The sequence below is a fragment of the Triticum aestivum genome, chromosome 4B (assembly GCF_018294505.1).
Source record: "Triticum aestivum cultivar Chinese Spring chromosome 4B, IWGSC CS RefSeq v2.1, whole genome shotgun sequence".
Classification (NCBI taxonomy): Eukaryota; Viridiplantae; Streptophyta; class Magnoliopsida; order Poales; family Poaceae; genus Triticum; species Triticum aestivum.
In genome coordinates, this window is record NC_057804.1 from 83019791 (window position 1) to 83046365 (window position 26575).

At 45.1% G+C, this 26575-nt stretch overlaps 1 protein-coding gene across 4 annotated transcripts; it reads left to right on the plus strand.

The window, feature by feature from the left end:
* The first annotated feature begins 6019 nt into the window (after window positions 1-6019).
* Window positions 6020-9601, plus strand: LOC123094510 (B3 domain-containing protein Os03g0620400). Of its 4 annotated transcripts, XM_044516500.1 has the most exons (10): window positions 6020-6085; window positions 6160-6233; window positions 6323-6382; window positions 6553-6725; window positions 6985-7435; window positions 7602-7703; window positions 7794-7889; window positions 8074-8231; window positions 8469-8894; window positions 9217-9601. In XM_044516500.1, the coding sequence occupies exons 4-10, from the start codon at window positions 6624-6626 to the stop codon at window positions 9466-9468; spliced, it is 1587 nt and encodes a 528-aa protein (XP_044372435.1). In that variant the 5' UTR covers window positions 6020-6085; window positions 6160-6233; window positions 6323-6382; window positions 6553-6623; the 3' UTR covers window positions 9469-9601. The 4 variants fall into 4 exon arrangements, with proteins under 4 accessions (XP_044372435.1, XP_044372433.1, XP_044372436.1 ...); XM_044516498.1 differs by having other exon boundaries at window positions 6323-6725; XM_044516501.1 differs by lacking the exon at window positions 6553-6725.
* Window positions 9602-26575: the final 16974 nt, after the last annotated feature.

A 26575-nucleotide genomic window follows, 5' to 3' on the forward strand; every position in this document is an offset into this window, starting at 1 on the left:
GGCCCTCCGAGAGGGGTGGCCCCTCCCGGTGGACCCCCGGAACCCTTCCGGTGGCCCCGGTACAATACCGATATGCCCCCGAAACTTTCCGGTGTCCACATGACAACTTCCCATATATAAATCTTCACCTCCGGACCCTTCCGGAACTCCTCGTGACGTTCGGGTTCTCATCTGGGACTCCGAACAACATTCGGTAATCACATACAAGTCTTCCTTATAACCCTAGCGTCACCGAACCTTAAGTGTGTAGACCCTACGGGTTCGGGAGACATGCAGACATGACCGAGATGGCTCTCCGATCAATAACCAACAGCGGGATCTGGATTCCCATGTTGGCTCCCACATGCTCCTCGATGATCTCATCGGATGAACCACGATGTCGAGGATTCAAACAACCCCGTATACTATTCCCTTTGTCAGACGGTATGTTACTTGCCCGAGACTCGATCGTCGGTATCCCAATACCTCGTTCAGTCTCGTTACCGGCAAGTCACTTTACTCGTACCGTAATGCATGATCCCGTGACCAGACACTTGGTCACTTTGAGCTCATTATGATGATGCACTACCGAGTGGGCCCAGTGATACCTCTCCGTAATACGGAGTGACAAATCCCTGTCTCGATCCGTGTCAACCCAACAGACACTTTCGGAGATACCTGTAGTGCACCTTTATAGTCACCCAGTTATGTTGTGACGTTTGGTACACCCAAAGCACTCCTACGGTATCCAGGAGTTACACGATCTCATGGTCTAAGGAAAAAATACTTGACATTGGAAAAGCTCTAGCAAAACGAACTACACGATCTTGTGCTATGCTTAGGATTGGGTCTTGTCCATCACATCATTCTCCTAATGATGTGATCCCATTGTCAACGACATCCAATGTCCATAGTCAGGAAACCATGACTATCTGTTGACCAACGAGCTAGTCTACTAGAGGCTTACTAGGGACGTATTTGGCCTAAGTATTCACACGTGTATTATGATTTCCGGATAATACAATTATAGCATGAATAAAAGACAATTATCATGAACAAGGAAATATAATAATAATACTTTTATTATTGCCTCTAGGGCATATTTCCAACAGTCGCGCCCCTGGTTTTGCCCACACTGCAGAGCCACGCCACGCACTCTCCCTCTCACCAGATCATGCCAAGCGGCCCTGGTGCCCTGCAGCACCGCCGTCAGAGCCCTTGGCGGCACGCCGGCATCCGCAGCACGTCTCTACCCGGTCGGCGCCGCCCGAGCCTCTCCCGCTCGCCACCTGCCCCTGGAGCAGCTCAGCCTCATCCACAAGCGCGTCCTCTAGCGCTCGTCGCCGCCACGTCGCCCTGCAGCTACAGAACGGCGGTCGCCGACGATCCTATCAACGGCCGCCGCAAACCGACCTCGTTGCGCTATAAAAGGAGGCCCCCGAACTCATTCGAGCATGCAGGCAACCTCAGGCCACCCCCATGGCACCCCCACAGCCCGCAATCGTCAGAGGGAAGCCGTCTTCCCCAACTCCGGCCGGTTCGGCCGCCGCCACGTCCCAGCTCCGTTCACCGCAACCGGAACCCCTCCCGTCCGTCCAACGCCACCACCAGGCTCCACATGATCTTGCGGAGCCGCCCAGACCTTCAGCCTCGACGGAGAGCCACCGTAGCGCGGATCCCCAATCGTGCCTGAAGCCACCTCCGCCGCGAAGCTCGTCACCGGTGACTCCGTCGATGTCGGCGACCATGGCGGGTACCCATGAGTTCGTCTCGACCTCCTGAGCACACCCATGTGCTCAGATCACCGAGAGACGCCTCCGTTCGCCGGCAATCCTCGCCGGAGCTCTGCCTCTGTTCGGTCGGAGCAGGCGACGCGTGCGTGGGCTGGTCAAACCTGACCAGTGGGCTAGGCGGGTCCACTGTCAGTGACCCAGTGCCGGTCCACGCAGGCATAAGTGGAAACGTAATTCCAAAGTACGTGTTCGACGTGTACATTTCGAAACGTTTTCTTTTTCTGTTTTATTTAAAAAACAAATTTTCACCACAACTTTGACTGCCTATAACTTTTTACTTATAACTCCAAATGAATTGATTCTTTTTCCTACCTCGCTTAAATTTAATCTAGTTTATTTTAAGATTTATTTCAAAAAAATTCAAACAACTTTTTTGTGCTGTCTTGAAATTGTGTGTTGATTCAAATTTATTTAAAATAGGACCTTGGAGAGAGAGAAGCAAGCTTTCAAAAGTTTTGGAGTGCACCCTGCCTTTCCACACCTTGAAGGCAAGCATTCTGAACCCTCGCATAATATTTTGCATGCATTGTTTGACACGATCATGACACCACCTCAATACGTAGAACTCGTTATTTTATGTGGTGATATGATCATTTGCATGAATGCTTATTGGAAATTTCCTTGCTGTTGGAAATGGACATACTTGTGATAATGATCATCCCCGTATGGCTTTCGTGCCTACCGGAAGGAAAACGGGAAAGTCTCTGTCTTGGGTAGACCCGAGCTTGTCCCTAGTTCCTCGTCGAGACGAGTGTGTCCGGCATGGCATGAGGGGTATGATGAGTGGTGATTCTGTCTGTTGGATGAAATATATTCGTTATGCTAATCATGCAGGGAATACTTAAACCTCCTGAGTCGACCATAGATCGAGTCTTGTTCCAGTAAACCCCATACTTGTTTCGTACTACCACTCGTCTCTACAACAAGTAGGGTACGGTTCAGTAAGTCGTCAACCCCTTTCTAGCACACACCGTACAGAGAGGCCATGGTGGAAGATACCGGTTGTAGCTGGTAGGCAGGTCACCTGGTCCGGGGGCATGGGTGTTTCCAGTTGAGACCGAGAGGGGAGGCCACCCCTTAGAGCGTGCGATATAAATTTGATCCCATGCTACTTAGAGTTTTGCTTGACAGGTGTCGTGGGTGATTCCAGACACCTATGAGTTAAGCTGGTATGTGTAGGTCAGGTGTGTTTTCAACTAAAAGGCCGTAGACGGAATTAGTCCCGATAGACTAAAGGAATCCGTTACTCGTGGGTAAAGAGTACACCCTCTGCAGAGATTAAACCTATTCGAATAGCCGTGTCCATGGTTAAGGATTACAGTCTGGGATGGGTCAAGGGTTGGTCTTAGTGTCGGTCTTCGGAGGAGAAAACTGCTAAACCAGAACATGGATCGTGACTTGTGACTTATGATGATTATGATTATTATTATTATGGACTAACCCCTTTATATTATTTGAAGTATTGAGTATCCCTGGGACGGTTTTACCTCCTGGATATTCACTATGATTGTCTACTTTATAAGCCCTTTCTGTGGTGTCGCTCAGATGCCCGACTGTGGTATGCTGTTATTTATTTACTTTATAAGCCCTTTATGTGGTGTCGCTCAGACGCCCGACTATGGCATGTTGTTATTTACTTTCTTTATAAGCCCTTCATGTGGTGTCGCTCAGACACCCGACTGTGGCATGTTGTTATTTATTTTCTTTATAAGTCCTTTATGTGGTGTTGCTCAGACGCCCGACTGTGGCATGCTGTTATTTATTTTCTTTATAAGCCCTTTATGTGGTGTCGCTCAGACGCCCGACTGAGGCACGCTCGTTATTTACTATCCTTTCGAGGCGTCGCTTCATACACCCGACCGGTGCATTTTATTACTATTCTGCTATTACATATTCATGTTGCATATAAATAACCTGCTTGCATGCATCATGGATTCCATTTTATGACTGATGTTGTGATCATAGAATATTTTCAGAGCATGATTATCAGTTGTTATATTATACCTGTGTTCATAATGATTGCGAGTACATTCAAAGTACTCACTGACTTGTCCCTGGCTATTGTCTTGGCCAGATTTCTTGCGCGGAGAGGAGCGACCGTGATGACAGCCCCGGAACCTACGCAATGCTGATAGCAGCCTCGCGAAGATAGGAGTTAACCTGGTCAGCTGTTCCTGTGGGAAATGGAGTCCCATAGACGTTGATGATCCACAAACCGCTTCCGCCATCAACCACTAGAAACCAATTTGTTGTACTCACAGGCCAGAATGGTCTTGTACTACATATTTTGCATTTTGCTTGGAATTTCTGTATCAAGTTGGTGCCTCATCAGCTAACAGTAATCCTGGGGCTGGTGAGCACAAGGGCCATTTTCTAGAAATTAATACCCGGAAAACCGGTCGTCACACACTTGATCCCACTCGGTACATCTTCTGTGCTTTGTGTGTTGATCAACTTGAATCACTCTTGTACTTAGTCTTGATCAACCTTGAATCTTTCCAACTCCCTTCATTAGGATGATGTCTTGAAGGTAAACATGAATGTTCACACAATCTTTTTCTTCAAGACATGCTTGCAATAGGCTCAACTCTCACATGGACAACCCAATCTTTGGATAATTCCTTGAAAAACACCTTGGCCAACACATAAACTCCTTGAAACAAACAAATGGACTTCAAGAAAAGCCTATAAACAAATCCTACGAATATAACTCAAGGCAACCATTAGTCATAGGGAATGTTATTAATTACCAAAACCACACATATGGGCACCACATGTTCTTTCAACGGCTCCCGGGTCTATCTTTATCATATTCGCTTTCCGATCTATCATTTGCCATATTTATTTTCAGATCTATATATCCAAAAACCTAAAAGTACCTTGCTGCATTTTTTATTTGCATCTTTTATTTCGCGTTTTATCGAGATCTATTTATCCAAACTTATACAAAACAATTTATTTTTTTTACTTAGAGGGATTGACAACCCCTCTTACTCGTCGGGTTGCAAGTATTTGTTCTTTGTGTGCAGGTACCGTTTATATAGTGTTGCTTGGTTCTCCTACTGGATTGATACCTTGATTTCACAACTGAGGGAAATATCTACCGTAGCTGTACTGCATCATCCCTTTCTCTTTGGGGAAATACCGACGCAGTTTCAAGCTGCATCACGGTTTTGCCACCTGCTCGGTGGGGACCTTGCCAAGATCGATGAGGAGTGGTCGCTCAATTAGACCTCTGTGACCGTTGGTAGGGGCAAGTCCGTTGTCAAGGTACCGTGTCCGGGGTCGGCATTGGCTGCGGCAGCCGTCCGCACGACGTAGGAGGAAGGGAAACGGTTCTCCGCGGGCGCCAGACGGCGGCGGGGTAAGGCTGGCACGCCCATTCGCCGCTGGAAGGACTACTCCAGCGACAACGGTACGGATAGTGACGGCGATGCGTCCGGCCACGCGTACGAGGGCACCATCCGTTACAAGTTAGTCTCTTATTTTTTAAGCTTGTAGTTTAAGAAACGAAATATCATTCGTTTTATGTAAATTATGTCCCGACATTAGTGAATTCCATCATGATTGAAAATTTGTTCGATTTATTCAAATTTGTTTTGAAATGGATGCGAGCATAGTTGGGTGGCCGACTCCCATGTTAATGTCCGCGGACTGGTCCGAACTAATCCACGAATGAATACCGTGTTTGTTATAGGTCTGCGTTAGAGACGCCCTTACGGTGCTTGCATCTCGTGGATGCTACATTAAAAATGTGCTTTCTCCAAAAATAATACTCCTAATCAGTGTCGTAATAAACTGAAAATACGAAGTGGTTGTGCAGTACAATATACTACGCACATATAAAGATAATTTCACAGCCGTACCTTCTGCCTGCTAGTACTCTCTCCGTTTTTATTTAGCCCATGTATTAGGTTTGGTCAAAGTCAAGCTTTATAAACTTTAACAAAAATATAAACATATACATTAAGAAATCAATATCATTAGATTAATTATTGAGTGTACGTTCACATCATATAAGTTTGTTATGATAAATGTTTATTTATTTTTTTATAAACAGGATCGAACTTTATGAAGTTTGACTTCAATCAAACCTAATATACAGAGTAAATAAAATCAGAGGAAGTATATATATATATATAGATAAAGAAGCTAAATTATGATACGTTGTTCCATCACATGAGAGGTGACAAGTCAGGACATCATAACGGCGTTGGCGTGGGCATCTCTGCTGTCTGGTTTTTGCCCCTCTCTTGGGTTGCTACGGGAACACCAAACGTCTCAGTAGTGGAGGCCAGTCCAGTCCCGTCCAGGTGAATGAATCCCCACTATTCTTCTCCGCCTCCGTTTCTCCACGCCCTTCTCAAGGCTTTCTTCTTCCTTCCAGCTCCAGCGCACGGTGACGGTGATCGCGGGATCTGGACTGGACTGCTCCGCCAAGCCTGGAGCCCTGGATTGCAGGTTAATTCGACCTCTTTTCTTCTGCCGCGTAGGATTTCTTTTTTTCCCCTTCGTGTGCATTCGTGGTTAGCAGGCTTGTTTTGTTGCAGTTCTTTAGCTCAAGAAGGTCTGGACTCTGGAGGACATTTCTGGGATTTCCCTACTGGAAGGTACAATATATATTACTCTTGCCGCAAATTGTATATCTCAAGTAGTAGTGACCACTCGAGTAAAAACATATTTTTTGAGGCGTACCGAGTAAAAATATTTTGTTAGAATCGGTGTAGAGGATATACTCCCTCCGTTCTGAATTACTTGTCGCACGTATGGATGTATCTAGATGTATTTTAGTTCTAGATACATCTATTTCAGCGACGAGTAATTTGGAACGGAGGGAGTAGAAGCTGGAAGATGAAAAATTCTTGCCAGGGCTGCAAGAGATACTGGAACCATCTACATGGGAAGGTCACTCGTTTCGTCAGGCGGGTGAGCAAAAGTTCAAGACATTGCATGGTAATGTGCTCTGTTCCAAGTAATATGACATTGTAGTGCCTCTTTGTTTGGATCAAAGGCATATTGCCCTTCTTTATGCAAAGCAAATAATTCCTGTCGAAAAAAAATATACAAGGCAAATAATCATCTTTAACTTGTCATCTCCTAGTTTTAGCGGTTGGTGACTATTATGCCTTATTCATCTCCATCAATTTTAGGGAAATGTACTACTCCATTTAAACTAATACTACTCCTTTAAAAATTACATCTGTTGCTGCAGGTCATACCAGAGAGGTTTGCAAACCATTTCGCAGGGAAAATGTCACGGACCGTCAAACTAGAAGGCCCTAATGGTATTCTGCATGATGTTGGAGTTACTGAGCACAGGAATAGAAAAGTCCTCCAATCTGGATGGGAGGTGTTTGTTGATGCCAATGACATAGTAGAGAAAGACTCGTTGATGTTCCGATACCGTGGAAGTTCTCGCTTCAAGGTTGTGGTCTTTGATTCTAGTGGTTGTGAGAAAACGGTGTCCTGTTTTGGCATAGGGAGCACTATGAGTGATCAAGAACCAATCGCAAATTCTACAGAAATGTCAGGTAGTTCCAGCGATCGTTATACTCACTCGTCAATGGGTCAGCAATCAGATGGATGCCAAAGTGAAAGCTCAGGACATTGTAGAAAACTGGCATGGACAGACGCAGCATCGTCTCCATCTGAGGATTTGCCAGGTTAGCTTGCCAGCTTGCTTGCTTGTACCTTTAAGCTTGCCAGCTTGCTTGTACCTTTAAGTTGCTTGTACCTTTAAGCATCGTCTCCATCTGAGGATTTGCCAGGTTATGCTTTAAGTTGCCATTTTATCTGCAGTTGCATTTACTCTTGAAAACTGTTATACAGGAGAAGACAGTCCTTATGAGCACGAGTCTTCTGGATCGGATGATCACACACTCCCAAAGATGATCTTAACAGTGCGTGTTAAGGAGGAACAATATTCTGATGGTATGGTAGTATGATGCAAGTACTTCTGATCCAATTCATATTTTTTTTGTAGTTCATGTGAAAATCTGTTTCTATGTACTGAATTGTCAGCAAGTGGAAGATCAGACGGATGCCAAAAAGGGAGCTCCAGTCATAGTGGGAGTACTAGAAAGACAGCTGTTATATCCACTCCATCTGCGGAGTCAGGTTATATTCTTAAGTTACATTTGCGTCAACAAAATTGCATCGATTCATTTTATTTGTTAAGTACATGCACACATGCGTTACCGTGTCAGTGTATACATTATCCATTGTTTGTTTGACCTACAAATTTGTCTAGGAGAAGCTTGTCTTTCAGAGTATGATTCTTTTGACTCGAATGATATTCCAGGACCTCCAAAAGATAAGTATGTGCTGTCAAGTAGGAGTAATTTGGCTGATGCACAAAAAGAGAAAATAGATAAGCTTCTCCAGGACATTCAATCCAGAACTCTTGCATTCGTGGCTATCATGAGGAAGTCCAATGTCCAACCACCGTATCCTTCTCTGGTAAATTTCCCGAGTTCTTTTTCAGCACACTACAATCCTCTCTAGGCTCTAGATCTAAGAGGGGTATTCATAGTTTGAATGTTATAGGGAAAGCGGCAATTGCCCTTCTGAACACTTAATATAAATGCTTTTTCTTTGTCGACAATAACAGTCGAAACAGTATTTGGGCTGAGTTATGTATTCTTGTTTTTTTGTTTGTTTGTTGATGGCATCACACCCTGTCCCATTTGTGATCAGACCATCATGAAGGAATACGCAGTTGCACACTTTCCCCATGAAAGTGCATCTGTCATACTTCAGAGGCCGGGCGAGAACAAAAGGTGGTACCCCAGGTTCTACGAGGGGAATGATGGTATTCACAAGATTAGGGGGGAGTGGTTAGACTTTGTTTGTGACAATAGTGTGGAGGAGGGAGATATCTGCATCTTTGTACCAGCAAAGGGTGGGGGAAGGTTCACATTTACCGTTCATCTACTTCGCCCAGAAAGCAAGGCGCACGCAGGTCATTTTGTGCCGCCCTACATGCTGTCACAAATGAGCTTTCTATCTCCATTGCAACAGAGCATAGTTGAAGATAAAGCGGAAGCCATCCAACTCGAAGCACATCTGTATGTGGCAATCATGAACAAAACCAATGTTGGTGTGAAAGGGCATTACATCCTGGTAAGCTAAAAAATTTCTGGAATTTTACTGTTACCTAGTCAAAGCCCCCCAAGTTGTTGTCATCTGCCATAACATAACTAGGTTTCAAATAAATAAAAAACATAATTAACTTTAGCAATGTAGGGTGCCAAGGACTACATGGGCTTTGGATCTCCAATTTACTGTGCTATTAGCAAACTGTTTGGCTTAAATTTACTTTTGCAGCTGAATTAAATAAATGCCACCAGATAACTGTGTGTACCTATATTGTATTGTTGTTTTATTTTATCAACATGATTGGTCGACTTGTAATTGCAACATGCTTATATCTGTAAAATACTAGGAGTTTGGTGCCAAATATGCTGCTGTGTATCTTCCAAAGGAAGAGCGAACTATTTTGCTCCAGCGTAACGGAAAGGAATGGCAAACCCAGATGCATATTCGGAATGGTAGGAGATGTGTCCTTGAAGGAGGTTGGCGCAAATTTGTCATTGACAACCGCCTGCGAGTTGGTGATATCTGTCTGTTTGAGCTGAAGCGGAACCGGAGGAAGCTTACCATGATTGTCCATATAATTTCCCGTGATCAGTGTTAGTTTGTAGTACTTTGAAGTACAAGGGGATGATGACCCCTGCTGTTTCTACTGGAACTATGTTTTGTACTCTAAAACCAAACCATGGTATGGTTGATCTCCGAGGACTACTGCATATGATGGCTAACACTCTGAATTTCCACAAGTCCTAGTCCAAGTGTTGTTTTAGCTTCGTGTAAACTATGACTTGTATTTTTGCACTGTGTTCGTTTCTGAAGCAAGTTTAGCTCTTTCCTCTACCTGGGAAAATCTGTTCGGATCTACTCTTTGTTTTACACGAACGCTGCGAGGCCCACGTCCCCCGCGTCGTCCCGTGCGGGCGACACGGGCGATCGTGATTCCTACCGCCGCCGCAACAAAAAAAAGCGATCCTCCTCTCCGCCGTTGCTGGAGGAAGCTGCTGCGGCCGACGGCGGCGAACCTTGCTCACGTCGTGGGGGTGTCCTCGGTCACAGCGGAGTCTCCTTCACGAAGGCGGCGACGACGATGTTTTGGGCGGTTGCTTGGTTCCGGCAGGTTGGGCCGGTGGCCTGCCTCCTCGTCTGCGCGCCGTTCTGATGCCGCTCGAGCGCGACGCTGGAGTGCGAGCGGGCCGGCCACTGCCGTTTCCGTCAGATCTGGCGCCTGGAGCCGCGGGCTGTGGTCTGTGGACAGCGTGGGCCGGTGTCCTCCGCCGTGACGTTGATGGCGTCGGCTTGGTGGAGGTAGCGGTGTGGTGGCGGCCTTGTGCTCTTATCGCATCACGACAACTTTCTGCTTGATCGGTCGTCCTCGATCTGGCCGTTGACGTGTTCGAGAACTACTGCCGGAGATCTTGCCCGAGGATTCTGCATAGGACAGTATCCGGTCGTTTGTGTCCACATCAGCCTACGTGGCGTGACGCGAAGCTCTGCCATTTGTTTACATTATGGGACATGTCGGCATTTCGATTTCCATGGCACAAACAACGACGGAGAAAGTCTTGATGTTGAGATCGGAGAATCAGTATGACGGGGGGCGGGAGGCTTGAAGGCGATGGAGTCAACCAAGTGTTTGATAACTTTCAGTAGCAACAGTGCCAAATGGGGGCGACAACAATGGAGGATTTCATTTTTTTTTGTGGTGCTTCTCGGGTGTCGAGTCGTGACTTCCAGGGTGAAAACCAAAGGTCTGGCCTTCAGTGGTTGTGCCTGTCAATTGCCTTGTTGAAGGTATTGCTTTGAGAGCTCGGTCTTTCTCCAGGGTGAAAACTTATGATTTTGGATCGGGCGACGACGGCGCTTGTGCACTGTTTTCTTCTTGAAGGCGTCGCTTTTGGAGATCCTTTATGTTTTTCTGGTGTTGTCTTTGGTGGTGGTTCGTGTGCTGCTGTTGTGAGGAGTTGATCACTGTGGTGAGGTCTTTTTTCACTTCTTTTTTGTTTTCTTTTTAGGTTGTGTGCATCCTGAATGTCTTTGTGATTTCTTGTTGGTGCAGAGGCTGGATGTAATTGGTATCTGCATGATATTAATATATTCCCTTTTCAAAAATAAACTCTAGCATAGTCGTCATATCAGGCCGATCGGCATAATAAATATATTGAAAAGGCCACTTTAGTAATGTCGTCATCAACCCCGAGTCGCCATAGTTTATGAAGGGGCGCTCCATATCCATCCTGCGCGCCGGAATCGCTCATGCAGGAGGAAAGTTCACCTTCCATGTCTGCACGGCCCATCTTCTCTCCCTATCAATGGTAGATGGCCATGGCACTGCAGATCTCAATTAAAGCAACTCAAACTGGCCGACCCAAACGGACATATATTTTGTCTACTTTTTATCCATTTGGGTTGGTTTAGCGGGCATTTTTATCCACCTTTTACTTTGGATCGGTATGTGCGCCCAACGCGAGCATGCCTTTGAGCGGACATAGCATTTCCTTTGAAAAAGAAAAAACCTGAACTGCCGGGGCTTCGTCGGCGGAGACGACCGGCACCTGCATGCCTCCGCATGCGGGGACGAGCGCCGCCGTGGGGGAGCTCCTGCGCCTGGTCCGCCCGCCGGTCGTCTGGGTGGTGGTGGAGCCGCCGACCGAGGAGAACTTCACGCCGCCGCTGCCGACGCCCATCAATGGTGCGTAGGATACCTGGGTTGCTAATGTGATTGTTGTTGTCGTCGTATTCTTGGAAGAGCAGAAGGCGGGCGGCCATGGCGACGCCAAAGGGATTACTTGTCACAAAAAGGATGTATCTACAACTAAAATACATTTAGATACATTTATTTCTTGGACGAGTAATTTCGAACGGAGGGAGTACTAGTTAATACAATACAGATCCAGTAATAGTAATAATCTGTGATAGTCTAGACATGAATTGTAAAATACTTCCTTCGGTCCTTTTTAGTCTGCATATAAATTTTGTTCGAAGTCAAAGTATATCTATTTTGGTCAAACTTATAGAAAAAAATTATTAGCATTCACAATGCCATGAATATTTCTAGATTTATTATGAAATGGAGTTTCATAGTATATAGTATATATATTTAGTATTGTAGATGTTGATATTTTTTAATATAAATTTGATCAAACTTTTCAATGTTTAACAGAAATCTAATATGCGAAGTAAAAAGAAACGGGGGAGTATGACAAACAGTACCTTCGATCTAGCGTGTGTCATGTTGTGCCGCCTTGAATGTCAAATCTGAAGCGCTTGATAAGCAATTAAAAAGGACCGGACATTGACGCATAGGCAGGCCACAGGGCCGTTGGTCGACGAGGGGAGACGGTCGAATCACCTAAGATAATAGTGGGAGTAATCCAGCCTCCTTGGATTTTAGCGATTCTGGACCGTTCGATCTGGTTCCTGATGCGGTTTTGGCTGTCCGATCTCGCTTTGGGACGAGCTTGACCGTCGGATAAAAAATGGGCACTGTAGATCGAAATAGTGTCGAAACAGCCGTGCCACCGCAAGTAAATTCGATGCCCCACCGAGGGCATTCTCATCATTTCGCACACATCCATATAAAAGCAGCACGCCCGTGGTGAAAACCCTAGCCGCCTCCTCCCTCGTTCGCTTACGCTTCTCCCGCAGCCGCCTCCCTCCCTCCCTCCCTCCCACGCAGCCGCCTCCCTCCCTCACTCGCTCCTCATCCGGCGACGGCGGCAGCGGTCACAGAGGAGGGCAGCGGATCAGCGGCGCCGGCGATGGCGCCCGTGGCGGCGGTGGACGACGCGGCCGCGACGCTGCGTTCGGTGATGTTGCGCGCGCAGCAGGCGGCGGCGCGGTCGAGGCGGGTGCCGGGGCCCTCGCGCACTGCCGCTGCTCTCCCCCTCAAGGTTTCCCCTCTAACCGGAGCTCCTCCTGATCCGTCGACTGGCGCTCTTCCCCACCGCGGCAACGCTCGTGCTGCTGCTCTCCGTCGAGCTCGCGTGTGCGGCGCATCTGATGGCCAACACAGCCATCATCGTTGCCTGCCTTCCTTGACGCGACGGTGCGGCCTCGCCTCGTCCTCGCTTCTCCTCCGGCGCCTCCTCCCCGTCGGCTCCCTCTCTGGAGCCATAGGTCACCGCCTCCCGTGCGTGCCGTCTCTTGCAAGCCCGTCGCCTCCCCCTCGACCGGCGGCTGCGCCGACCGTGACGAGCAGCCCATCCCGCCCCTCCTCCAGGAACTAGCAGTAAGCCGCTGATTCTCCTCTGGCTCTTCGTATCTACATTTAGTTAAATTTTTGATGAAGTCTGTGGATTCGAAGAGGTTCTGATTGTGTTGTTCTGTTAGCAGTAAAGGAAAATCTAAATGGTTAATGTAGACAATTGTGTATGTGGCTTTGCTTCAAACAGAATAAGGCAAGCAGATAATTAGCTAATGTGTGATACAAATAATTTACCTTTGGATGATATGAAGAGAGGGCCACTCTTAAATATACGTGGTTATGAGGTAATTCGTTGCTATGTGATGCATCGTTTGGTCCTGCTCCAGTGTTGTTTTGCCTTCTTTTACTCGGCTCATGTTTTGTTTGGCTTGGAGACAACTGAAATGGAAATGTGTTCGGCCGAATTACGCCGGCTGATGTCGAGGCAGCCGCTGGCATCCAGCCAAAACCAAAGGTGGCTCCTACCCCTGCTGCTGCGCCTGTGGCTGCAGCTTCATCAGTAAGGGTTGTGCCGTAGGCGGCCGTGCGTCCGCCGGTGCCGGGTGCCACGGTGGTTCCATTCACTGGAATGCAGGCTGCAGTGAGCAAGAACATGGTGGAGAGCCTGTCAGTGCCAGCATTCCGTGTTGGTTAACCCATTCTCACTAATAAGATCTATGCACTATATGAGAAGGTGCTGCATCTGGAGTCTTAATTTGGGTTGTGCAACTGCCTTTCTGCTTTTCGACTGTGACCAGGTGGTAATGGTTGTATTGATTCTGTTTTATCAGGTCAAGCCAAAGGGGGCAACGATGATTGTCTTGCTTGCAAAGGCCGCTGCTATGGCGCTTGCGCAGCACCCTGTGGTGAACGCTAGCTGCAGGGATGGGGACGAGCTTACAATAGTTACATCAATATTGCTATGGCTGTATCTATTTATGGTGGACTCATCACACCCGTCCTGAAGCAAGCTGATAAGGTAAGAACAAGTGACCTCTGTCTCTGTGATAAATATTGTTATTTAGGTACTGCAGCATGCCAGTTTATTGAATATATAGCTTACAAAATGCCACAATGCAGCTGGATATATATTTACTATAGGAGCGACGGCCATCCACGTCGCCATTGCCATCGTCCTTCAGGTGCTCTTCCTGTTGCTCTCGTCACCCCCCTCCTAGCCGCTGATCTGGGATCTCCTCTTCATTTATTATGGCATCGCTTGCAACTGTACCATAGATTTGAGTGATAGGATTGTTGTGCAGACTATAATGTGGAACCAGGATTTTGGTAGAGAGAGAGGATCACGATCTTGCTTGTGTCCTGTAATCAGATTTAAATGACACTATTTGTAGTAGACAGGCTCATGGTTCATTGCTGTCTTGCTAGACCTGTGTGGCAAATGCCAGTGTGTTTATCTGTACATATAGCGGCCTCTTCGATTTTTTCTTCCTCTATGAGATGATGCTGAAAATGATCACATTTATGAAGTTATGCTCTTTGGCTCATGTTTTTATCTTAATCCAAGTAACTGGTTCTCTCTTTTGTCAACGAGGTCCGCCATGGTGGCGCTCTAGACGAGGCGTGCTGAACATGGACCGGCTTCTTCTTGGGCAGCAACGGTCTCTTCTCGGCAAGCACGGATCGCAGGGTTGTCTTCCTCTTTGGCCTTTTCCACACCGTCATGGATGCCGCATACTAGGTGAAATGTTGTCTTCTCCAAAATATTCTTTGTGATAATTAATTTTATAACCTTTTCCTCTGTATTTCAAACAACGTGATCATGTTTTCAAAACACCATTTTGTATGCCCTTGTGTAGGTTGATCTTCTGATTTCATTTTGCTCAGATATGGGCTTGGGCTCGGTCATTTTAGTTGGTCATGATGATGACGGCTTGCTGGCCCTGGGGACTGCAGAAAAGTTACACGCTTCTAGAGATTCTAGGAAGGTACATTATTGTGATATTGCCGCACCTGGCAACCATTGACATCATGTGGTTGTGTTGTGCTTCGTGGTGATACTAAAATCTTTAGGATGTCCTCATTGGTTAGCATGGTTAACTTCATATGCATGTTATAGAAAGTCTAAGTACCCCGGTAACTTTGGCCTTTTATGCTATTTTTATTAAGTGGTGATGGTAAAGAACTGGAATTATCTGAACATGTTGATACTGTTTGTGATACTTTCATACTTTAAATTAATAATCCATTTTGGTGGGAGATCCACTTCTTAAAATTTCTATTGTATATGGTTCATGATGGAGAGACGACGGAGTCACTGTATTGAGGAAAGTTAGTCTGGCATCAGATTTTATATGGTCTGATGCTCAGACACGACTGAATTTCATCATTCTATTTGTAAAATTTCATTTGATGATACATCATATGTACCTGTCAAGAGTCATAGGTTACTAGATATATGAGGTACTGCAGTAATGCCTTTGCTCTGTATGCCTATTGCCTAACTTGTACTCTATCTTACTTATGATATCCTGATTTGACGACTTTCATTCATTCATAGAAAAAGAAGAAGAGGGAAGAAGCATCAAGATATCATGCAAAGGTACTTGCATTATGAAATATAGTTGTGTTGCATTTGGCGCTCATTTGAATAGTGTGCTGATACATTAGTCTCTTCGTTCCTGGATAAAGCATCTGGCGCTTATTTGGCGTTGTTTTTGTAGTTCTGTCTATCTTTGACTTGCACACCCCAGAAAATGCATCATTCTATCTCTTAGATTTTTCTTAGTCGTATACACTTATTATTGTTACTTCTATTAGTCAAACATAATTGGAAAAGTGATTTTGGTTCTGTTGTGATTTCTCTCAAGTTACCGATCATATATTGCTTTCCAAGTTGTTCATATTCCTATGACTCATAAGTCATAATGCAAAAAATAATATGCGTCCAAAGAAGCACGTCAGGATATATATTGCTTTCCATATATATATAGTCATGTCTACTTCCTTAGTCCTCCCTGTTAACACTAAGTTTTTTTGTGTGTCTATTAGTCAAGTAGCAGACCAGAATTTGACTCATTGTTATATGAATTAAATATGGATTGTGTCATGTCCACAATAAGATATGTAGGGCAAAAGATTGGCCTATCAGGTCATTCTACTTCTTAGTTGGGTTGTGAACACCTCAGCTATACTTGATCTGTCATTGCATATTCTTGCAATAATCTGTTATGACGGCCATGCATCTTAATTTCCAATATATTTGTCCAACGAATTATGTTGCTTCCTAATTTTTTGTAATTACATTATGGTCTGATAGACATTTTATATGTTTCTCTCATTCTTTGGTCTGGTTTTGAGCTCGGATGTATTCAAGCTGTCTTGCAACAATGCATCTTCAGGGACATGAAGTTTCATCTGTTAAGAGAAGCCGATGCTTGTGCGGATTGCTGAATCAATCAAGATGGAAGCTGATGCAATTAGAGTCCCATTGGTACCATTGCCTGTGATTGCGATGCAGGCATTCACTCTAGGATCTGATTTTTTTTGCTCATCCCCTATGGTATATGATAGTTCAGGCAGTGAATTCATCCACTTCTGTACATATTTTCTTCTTTGTTGTGTTTTGGCATAATCTTTGTCTGCTTTGTATTACTGCAAGTTAGCATGATCACCAAAGGGACGTCTCCTGAAAATAAGAGAATAACTAATTGTATGTGCTATTTATTTGTGTTCCTTTTGCGAGACTGAGATGATGCACACTTGAACTATGAGTGAATTCTGTGACCTTGGCTATTGAGGCCTAATGAGATTTTGTATTATATTGTAGGTAAATCTGCTTCTTTTGAAAAAGTTCTCTTAAGGGTAGGTCATGATCATTTATAGAGGGCTGGATAAGTTTGGGCCGGGGGGTGCGGCAAGGCGCACTTCCCATCTAGTCAAACATAAAGCGCCATGATGCCCTAGCATGGGGGCGACCACTCAGGCTGCAAGTGGGACTGAAAGTAGTCATCTCACCATAATCCACTTAGTCCCACCAATGTTTAGTGGGTGGTAACTAACAACCCAATAAATCAGGCTGCAAGTGGGATGAAACGCGGGAGTCCCACATAATGTCGCATCAACCCACATAATTATGTGGGATTAAGTGGGATGTCCATATAAAAATAATTGGGACTACGCGGGTTGCCACATACCCACATAATTTGAATGCAAGAATTGAAAATACAAAAAGTACATGTCAGGATACAGGAAGTTCATACTGTTTACTCTCCATGTATTAAGACTACAACCTGTCAGGATACAGCAAGTACATAATCTGAATGCAAGATAAATTGCATTAATACAACCTGTCATCCTTTATTTGCAGCAAGACTAAAGACAAAATCAATTGCAATAAAACTAGAGGCTACGGCAAGATGATTTTTTTCAGCTCTTCAAGATCTTCCATCACCATCAACCTGCCATCCTTTCTTCAAGTAGCAAACTAGCAACCCATATTTCCTGTCAAAAAATATGCCCGTCAGTCCATTTGCATCATAAGAATCCATTTTACAGGATAACTTAGGACTACAAAAAACATTGGAAGACAAACAAGTAGCAAGGTACTTCAGAACAGAGGGCAGATGAACATTTTGCAGTAAGAAGAATGCTTCTTGCTGCACAGTAGCTTAAATGATTCAAGGCAAGCACTACAGCCAACAGCTAGCTGATAAATAGAAATAGTGATTATCATGGGGACATCTCATATACCTTGATCTTCTTCATCTATCTCCGATGATACGCCTTTGTATTTTTCTGGATCTACAAAACACAAAACACATAACACATAAATTATTAGATTAACCGTGGTTACCAATTTTCGTGCGGAATAAAAGAAAAACTTACTAACCAGCTGTTCTCAGCCAGTCTTGTAGGCAAATCAAAGCTTCGACGGTGGAGCAAGAAAGACTGCTCCTATAATCACTGACAATGCGTCCTCCAGAACTAAAAGCGGACTCGGAAGGCACCGTGGACGCCGAAATAGCCAATATTTTACGACCAATTGTAGAGAGAATCAGATACTTGAGAGAGTTGATTTTCCACCATTCTAATATGTCCAACTCTTTCGTCCGTGGAAACAACTCCTCTTTCAAATACTGATCCAGCTCATTATTTGCTTGCCCTTTTTGCAACTGATATAATGATCCCACTCCGCAAGTGGATCATCGTCTTCTTCATCCTCCTCGGCACCAGGACTCCCACAATCCTCTTGTTGGTGATGAACAGGAATCTCTTGAGAGTACTGATTGAAAAGCTTTTGGATATGCCAAATAAGTGCACAATCTGACAGCAGGTTAAATGACTGGATATGTCAAATAAGTAAAGTAAAACATGCCTTGCGAACATTTTTTGCCTTCAATTTAGCATCATCCTCAATCATATTTTTCTCCAAAAGCTGGAAACCCTCAAAATCTATAGCAGCAACCCTCCTCTCCTCAGGTTTAGAGGCCTCCAGAGACTTCTTTTCTTGCATCTTCTCATATTCTTCAAGGGTCATCTCCTGCTCCAAATTAACACATCAGTAAAAAGCTTGAAAAACAGCTGAATGTGAGGCAAAGTGTAGGAAAGTACAATTTTCTCTTGTTCAATGGGAGCCTCCTGCTCTTTCTCAACAGTGGTCCCATTAGGAGCATCCCGATTAGAGTCTTCCTTCTTAGGCTGTTGCTTCTTGAGCTTCCTCTTGATAGAGCCACTGCGGCACTTGGTCTTGTCAGATTCAGAAGCAAGGACGGCTTCAACAACATTCTCAGTAGGGGCTTCATGGTCAGCAGCTATCTTCTTATTCTTCTTACAGCCAGACCTTGGGAGTTCATGCCCAGGTTGCTTCTTGCGATCCTCGCCGGTGAGGGCCATGGTGGAGGTTGACGGAGGCATTGGGGCTGGCATGGAGGATATGGACGGTTGCACTAGTCCGACCGCGGGGGAGTTGGACGGCGGCCACTAGTAGACAAAGGGTCAAACGTGAAGCACATTAGTGCCGGTTTGTATTTGAGCCGGCACAAATGTATACATTAGTGCCGGTTCCAACGGCTAGCCGGGCCGCTCTCATTAGTACCGGTTCGTGGCTAACCTTTAGCACCGGTTCGTGCCACGAACCGGTACTAATGAGAGTGGTGGCAGGATGTTGTCAGTCTGGGCCCCCTCCAGCACCTTTAGTACCGGTTCTTGGCACGAACCGGTACTAAAGGTCGTCCTACATAAACCCTTCGTCCACCCGAGCTCGCTCTGTTCTTCCCCTTTCCCCTGTCCTCTCTGTTCTTCCCCTCTTCCTCTCGATCTCATCACACATTTTGCCCAAAATTTGTCAAGATTTGAAGGCCCCCATCCATTCAAATGATCACAAAGGTTAGCAACTTTGTCCTTTCATCTCTCATTGCTAGATTAGCTCTTGCAATGCTTTATATAGTTATTAATTTGTGAGTTTAGTAATTTGGCAGGAAATATATATATGTGCTAGTATTTGATTTATATGCAATTTGAGGTTAAAATAACACTTAGTTTGCATATGTAGGTGTAGTTTACTTAGTGCCTTCTAAATCTCCGTCGTAACCACCGTCGATCGCCCGCACCGTCCCGTCGCCGGCACCACCTTGTGGTGAGCCTCTTGTTCATGAAATTTTATATAAAAAATTGATGTTTGTGTGATTTGGATATATAGTTACTCGTATAATAATTATCTTACCCGTACGTTGTTTGTTATACATAGTGCCATGGTTTTGATATCCGTCCCCGTCGGCCCTCGTCCTTGTTATGATTCGGATGTGGTATATTCTCTTTTGAAAACTATTTGTTGCATTTCGTGTTTATGACAAATTATGCCCATCAAGTTGACATAGATATTTTTATCTAGGAGGTATGTGAACCAGAAATTCCAACCGACCCTATTGTCGAGAGGTTAAATTTAGTTGAAAGAGAAAACGAGTACTTGAAAGAAAAATTGAAAATAATTGAGGGGGAGAAGATGGAATTGGAGTTGCATGTTGCCGATGTCGTCGATGATCACAAGATCAAGATGGAGAAAATGCGCTTGAAGATTAGAAAGATTAGAAAATATGCCATCGATAGTGAGGCTTGGTATCATTATGCTGTTGGATCAATTGTTACCTTAGTTGCGATCTTGATCGCATTTGTTGTTGCATTTAAATGCTTTAGCTAGAGAGTTATTTGTTTGTTGCATTTAAGTGTTGTATGAACTTTATGTATGAACTTGTATTAATTTGGTCTATTCGGTGTTGTGTAATGAAGATGAGCCGGCAATGGATGTACGATGACCGATGCTCTCCCCAGTTCGTTGAGGGCGTGCATACTTTTCTGCTTGCGGCTGAGGCAAACAAGCGGGCGGATGGTTTTATGCCTTGTCCATGTGCTGGCTGTAAGAATGGTCGCAATTACTCTACGTCAAGAACCATTCACGTCCACCTGTTTGAGTCCGGTTTCATGCCCCACTATAATGTTTGGACCAAGCACGGAGAAAGAGGGGTTATGATGGAAGACAATGAAGAAGAAGAGGACGACGACAACTATCCTGGCCATGGGTTCCCTGAATACGATGATACAACAATGGAGGAAGAAGCTGAGCCGGTAATGCGGGAAGAAGCTGAGCTGGCAATGCGGGAAGAAGCTGAAGAAGAGGCATTAGATGAGCCCGTTGATGATCTAGGTCGGGCCATTGCCGATGCAAAGAGAAACTGCGCAAGTGATTTGGAGAAGAAGAAGTTGCAGCGCATGTTAGAGGATCACAAAAAATTGTTGTACCCGAATTGCGTAGGTGACAAGAAAAAGTTGGGCACCACACTGGAATTGCTGCAATGGAAGGCAGAGAATGGTGTATCTGATAAGGGATTTGGAAAGTTGCTGGTAATGATAAAGGATATGCTTCCAAAGGACAATGAATTGCCCGAGAGTACGTACGAAGCAAAGAAGGTTGTCTGCCCTCTAGGGTTAGAGGTGCAGAAGATACATGCATGCCCTAATGATTGCATCCTCTACCGCGGTGAGTACGAGGATTTGAACGCTTGCCCGGTATGTGGTGCATTGCGCTACAAGATCAGCCGCGATGAGCATGGTGATGTCGAGGGCGAGCACCCCAGGAAGAAGATTCCTGCCAAGGTGATGTGGTATTCTCCTATAATACCATGGTTGAAACGTTTGTTCCAAAACAAAGAGCATGCTAAGGCGATGCGATGGCACAGAGAAGACCGTAAGAAAGACGGAAAGTTGAGAGTACCAGCTGACGGGTCGCGGTGGAGAAATATCGAAAGAAAGTATGGGAAGGAGTTTGCAGATGATGCAAGGAGCGTATGGTTTGGTCTAAGCGCAGATGGCATTAATCCTTTTGGGGAGCAGAGCAGCAACCATAGCACCTGGCCTGTGACTCTATGTTTGTATAACCTTCCTCCTTGGTTGTGCATGAAGTGGAAGTTCATTATGATGCCAGTGCTCATCCAAGGCCCTAAGCAACCCGGCAACGACATTGATGTGTATCTAAGGCCATTAGTTGAACAACTCTTACAACTGTGGAATGGAACAGGTGTACGTGCGTGGGATGAGCACATGGGGGAAGAATTTGACCTAAAGGCGTTGCTGTTCGTGACCATCAATGATTGGCCTGCTCTCAGTAACCTTTCAGGACAGACAAACAAGGGATACCGCGGATGCACGCACTGTTTGGATGATACCGACAGTATATATTTGAATAGTTGTAAGAAGAATGTGTACCTGGGACATCGTCGATTTCTTCCGAGCAGGCATCCCATAAGAACGAAAGGCAAGCATTTCAAAGGTGAGGCGGATCACCGGACGAAGCCTCGCCACCGTACTGGTGCTGATGTACATGATATGGTCAAGGATTTGAAGGTGATATTTGGAAAGGGTCCTGGCGGACAACCTGTTCCAAAGGACGCTGATGGACGCGCACCCACGTGGAAGAAGAAATCTATATTTTGGGACCTGCCATATTGGAAAGACCTAGAGGTCCGCTCCGCAATCGACGTGATGCACGTGACGAAGAATCTTTGCGTGACCCTGCTTGGCTTCTTGGGTGTGTATGGGAAGACAAAAGATACACCTGAGGCACGGGAGGACCAGCAACGTATGCACGGAGAAGACGGCATACATCAGGGTCATGCAAGCTATGCTCTTACCAAAGAAGAGAAGGAAATCTTCTTTGAATGCCTGCTCAGTATTAAGGTACCGTCTGGCTTCTCGTCGAATATAAAGGGAATAATAAACATGGCAGAGAAAAAGTTCCAGAACCTAAAGTCTCATGACTGCCACGTGATTATGACGCAACTGCTTCCGGTTGCATTGAGGGGGCTTCTACCGGAAAACGTTCGATTAGCCATTGTGAAGCTATGTGCATTTCTCAATGCAATCTCTCAGAAGGTAATCGATCCAGAAATCATACCAAGGTTACAGAATGATTTGGTGCAATGTCTTGTCAGTTTCGAGTTGGTGTTCCCACCATCCTTCTTCAACATCATGACGCACGTCCTAGTTCACCTATGCGAAGAGATTAACGTTTTGGGTCCTGTATTTCTACACAATATGTTCCCCTTTGAAAGGTTCATGGGAGTCTTAAAGAAATATGTTCATAACCGTGCTAGGCCAGAAGGAAGCATCTCCAAGGGCCATCAATATGAGGAGGTCATTGAGTTTTGTATTGACTTTATTCCTGACCTTAAGCCGATTGGTGTTCCTGAATCGCGGCATAAGGGCAGACTGGATGGAAAAGGCACGCTAGGAGGGAAACAAATAATATGTATGGATGGACATTCTCTCACTAAAGCACACTACACAGTTCTACAGAATTCCGCCTTGGTGGCTCCGTATATGGATGAACACAAGAATTTGCTACGCTCCAAACACCTGGAGCGGTCTGATGACTGGATTACACGTGAACAAACCAGGAGTTTCGCCAGCTGGTTGCAGACACGTACCATGCATGACACCTCTATTGAAGATGACCTGTACTTGCTGTCCCAGTTACCATCTTCGAATATAATGACTTCCAAAGGGTACGAGATAAATGGTAATACATTTTACACGATCGCCCAAGATAAGAAGAGCACCAACCAAAACAGTGGTGTCCGCTTTGATGCAGAAACCAAGACGGGAAAGGAAACATATTATGGTTATATACAGGACATATGGGAACTTGACTATCGACGTGGTTTAAAGGTCCCTTTGTTTCGGTGCAAATGGGTCAATATGACACGAGGCGGGGTAACGGAAGACCCGTAGTACGGAATGACAACAGTGGATCTCAACAATCTTGCGTATGCAGACGAACCATTCGTCCTAGCCAATGATGTGGCACAGGTTTTCTATGTGAAGGACATGTCTACCAAGCCAAGAAAAAGAAAAGATAAGGAAGCGAATGCATCGTACGATGAGCCAAAGCGGCACATAGTTCTTTCTGGGAAGAGAAATATCGTGAGAGTGGATGACAAGACAGACAAGTCAGAAGATTATGAAAAGTTTGATGAAATTGCTCCATTCACAGTGAATATTGACCCGAGCATCCCGTTAAATGATGAAGATTTTCCATGGTTACGGCGCAAAGGGACACATGCGAAGAAAAAGTTTCACACCCAAAGATCTGGGATGTGATCGGCTTCACTAGCTATCATCACTTTCTTCTGTGTTTCGCACCGAGAGGGGAATCTCTGTAATAGTTAGGGTAGTTATGTGTTTTGGCATTTGAAACGCGAAGAAATTTTATGTGCAAACAAATTCACACTAATTTCAAATAATTCAAAATTTAAACTATTCAAATTTGAAAACTACGGGCACTAACAGAAAAAATAGCAGAAAAGAAAGAAAAACTATAGATGAAAAGAAAAAAGCTATATAAAAAACTACTCAAAAATAAATAGAAGAAAATAAATATAGCAGAAAAGAAAAACTACTCAGAAATAAATAGAAGAAAAAGTAAAGCAGAAAAGAAAAAAAATTATATTTGCTATTTTTCAATCGTTTACAAAATGACCGTGAAATTGAAAATCACTACAAAATGAACTCTGAAAATGTTGAATTTTGGCAAACTAGATGAAAAACTACTCACAAATAAATAGAAGAAAATAAATATAACATAAAAGAAAAAACTATACAAAAAACTACGCAAAAATAAATAGAAGAAAATAAAGCAGAAAAGAAAAAACTATAAAAAAATTGGGGCGCTGCCCTGTGGGCCTGATAGGCCACATGTGTGTAACTACAGGCCTTAAAGGCCCAGTAGACTCACAGGGTAGCGCGCAGAGTTTAGGCCCACAAGCCTGCTAGCTATATAGAGGAGTTCGAAGTGGTAGCCGTGGCTGGGTTTATAAACCAGTGCGGCTGCCCTTCGCCCGGCGAGGTGGGACTAAACTTTGGGGTGGCAGCGCGACCCCTTTAGTACCGGGTCGTGGCACAAACCGGTACTAAAGGGGGGGCCTTTAGTACCGGTTTGTGCCACCACCCGGTACTAAAGGGGGTCGCTTCCCGCCACTTGGGCTGGCCAAAACAGACCTTTAGTACCGGTTGGTGGCTCCAACCGGTACTAAAGGTGCCTTCTATATATACAACACTTCAAAAAATTTCATTCTTCCTCTGTTTCCGTCGTCTCCGTCGCCGTCGCCACCCCCGTCCCCGTCGCCGCCCTCGTCTCCGTCGCCGCCCCCGTCCCCGTCGCCGCCGTCGTCTCCGTTGCTGCCCCGGGCCCGCCCCCGTCCCCGTCGCCGCCCCCGTCCCCGTCGCGCCCTCGTCTCCTTCGCCGCCCCGGTCCCCGTCGTCGCCCCCGTCCCCGTCGCCGCCGTCGCCTCGCCATCGCCGTCGCCCCGCTGTGAGCTCTCCCCCTCTAACCTCTCTCCCTCGCCCCCGGCGGCCACCATGGGCGCCGCCCCTCCCGGCCCCGAGCACACACACACACACAAGCATGAATTAGTATATAATTTAGATAATTTAGATTATTATTGTTTTAGTTATCAAAACACACACACACACACACAAGCATGAATTAGTATATAATTTAGATTATTTAGATTATTATTGTTTTAGTTATCAAAAAAATTTATATGGAAATTAGTGTTTAATTAGTGTTTAATTAGTATGGAATTTTTTTATGTTTAATTAGTATATAATTTAGATTTTTATTATTAGTATATAATTAATGTTTAATTAGTATGGAATTTTTTTATATAATGTTGTTTTTCAGTTTTTTAATGGATGTATAGAAGTTGTGTTTTCTGTTTTTAGTGTTAGATGCTTAATTAGTATGAAATAGTATATAGATTTTTGAATTAGTAGAAATGTTAGAAATTTTAGTTATCAAAATCCAATCATTAAAAAATATTACTTTTTGCGGGGATATAGCTAGTATTTGTTCTCGACGATGCCCGGCCCGCATCCTCGCCGTCGACCCATCCGCGACGACGTCCAGCGGACCCATGTCCGGGCCTGGGCTCCGCCGGGCTGGCACTGGGAGGTGCTGCCTGGAGGGGCACGCCGCTTGATGAGGAACCCGGCCCCGGGTCCCGTTGTCGACCCTGATCTCGTTTGGTGGCGTTCGCGTGGGCCAGTTTCGGTGCGGAAGGTCCCGGCCCCGTCGGAGGTGGTACGTCGCCGTGTCAGGGAGGAGGACGAGCCCGTCCATCGCTACATGGTTGCGTTAGAGGGCGGCAGGTTCTCCAATACCTAGCAGTATCTTCGGGGATCTCACTTCAGCTATGATCCTGTGAGGGTTCCTTCTCTTTGGGTGTCCACCGCCCGCGCCGCAGGAACCGCGAGAGTCCTAGATTCTTCTGTAGTATTCGATCTTTAATTAGCTAGCCAGTGATGTACTATTCAATATTATATATTATTCGAGACGATGTATTCGAGATTATATCTATTATTCTAGACGAAGTATTCGAGATTATATCTATTATTCGAGACGATGTAATTTGAATACTAAATTGTTTTATATTTCTTTTCAATTAGTTAAATAAAAGCTATGGCAGACAATACCGACAGAGAGGGAGAACAGACCATGTTCGATATGATACGCGGGCCAGATGATGATCAGAATGAAGAAAATTATGACGGCTCTGAATTTCTAAACAACACCGGAGAGGGTGATATGATATTCGATCGCGACGACCGAATTGATGAAGTCATGAACTACGATTATGACGATGACGAAGAACATGTTGATCCTGAAACAACAAAGACCGGCGAGGTATATATATTTATATAAGCAGGTATCTGGTGATCATCACATGTTTTAAATGACTTGAAGATATATTAACGAATCGATCTTTGTTCTTTCAGCCATCCGGATCGAGCAAATCTTCAGATAAAAGGACAAAACGAGGCCCGAACAAAAAGTTGAAGGAGGGCGTAAAGTACAATATCGAGGCATTCAGACCTAGTGGCGAACCATTAGCGCCTAAGAAGATTGCGGACAAGTTCGTTTGTCAGTGCGGAGTTCTTGTGAAGGACCAACTCCCGATCTCCCTTCAAGAATGGAGAGAGCCAGCAAAAGACAAAAGACAAAAAGGCAAAGAGGACG

Coding starts and splice junctions, on each gene's coding strand:
- LOC123094510 (XM_044516498.1), top strand. CDS start 6,624: ATGAAAAATTCTTGCCAGGGCTGCAAGAGATACTGGAACCATCTACAT. Junction 7,704..7,793: donor GGAGGAACAATATTCTGATG/GTATGGTAGTAT, acceptor CTGAATTGTCAG/CAAGTGGAAGATCAGACGGA. Junction 8,232..8,468: donor AACCACCGTATCCTTCTCTG/GTAAATTTCCCG, acceptor ATTTGTGATCAG/ACCATCATGAAGGAATACGC.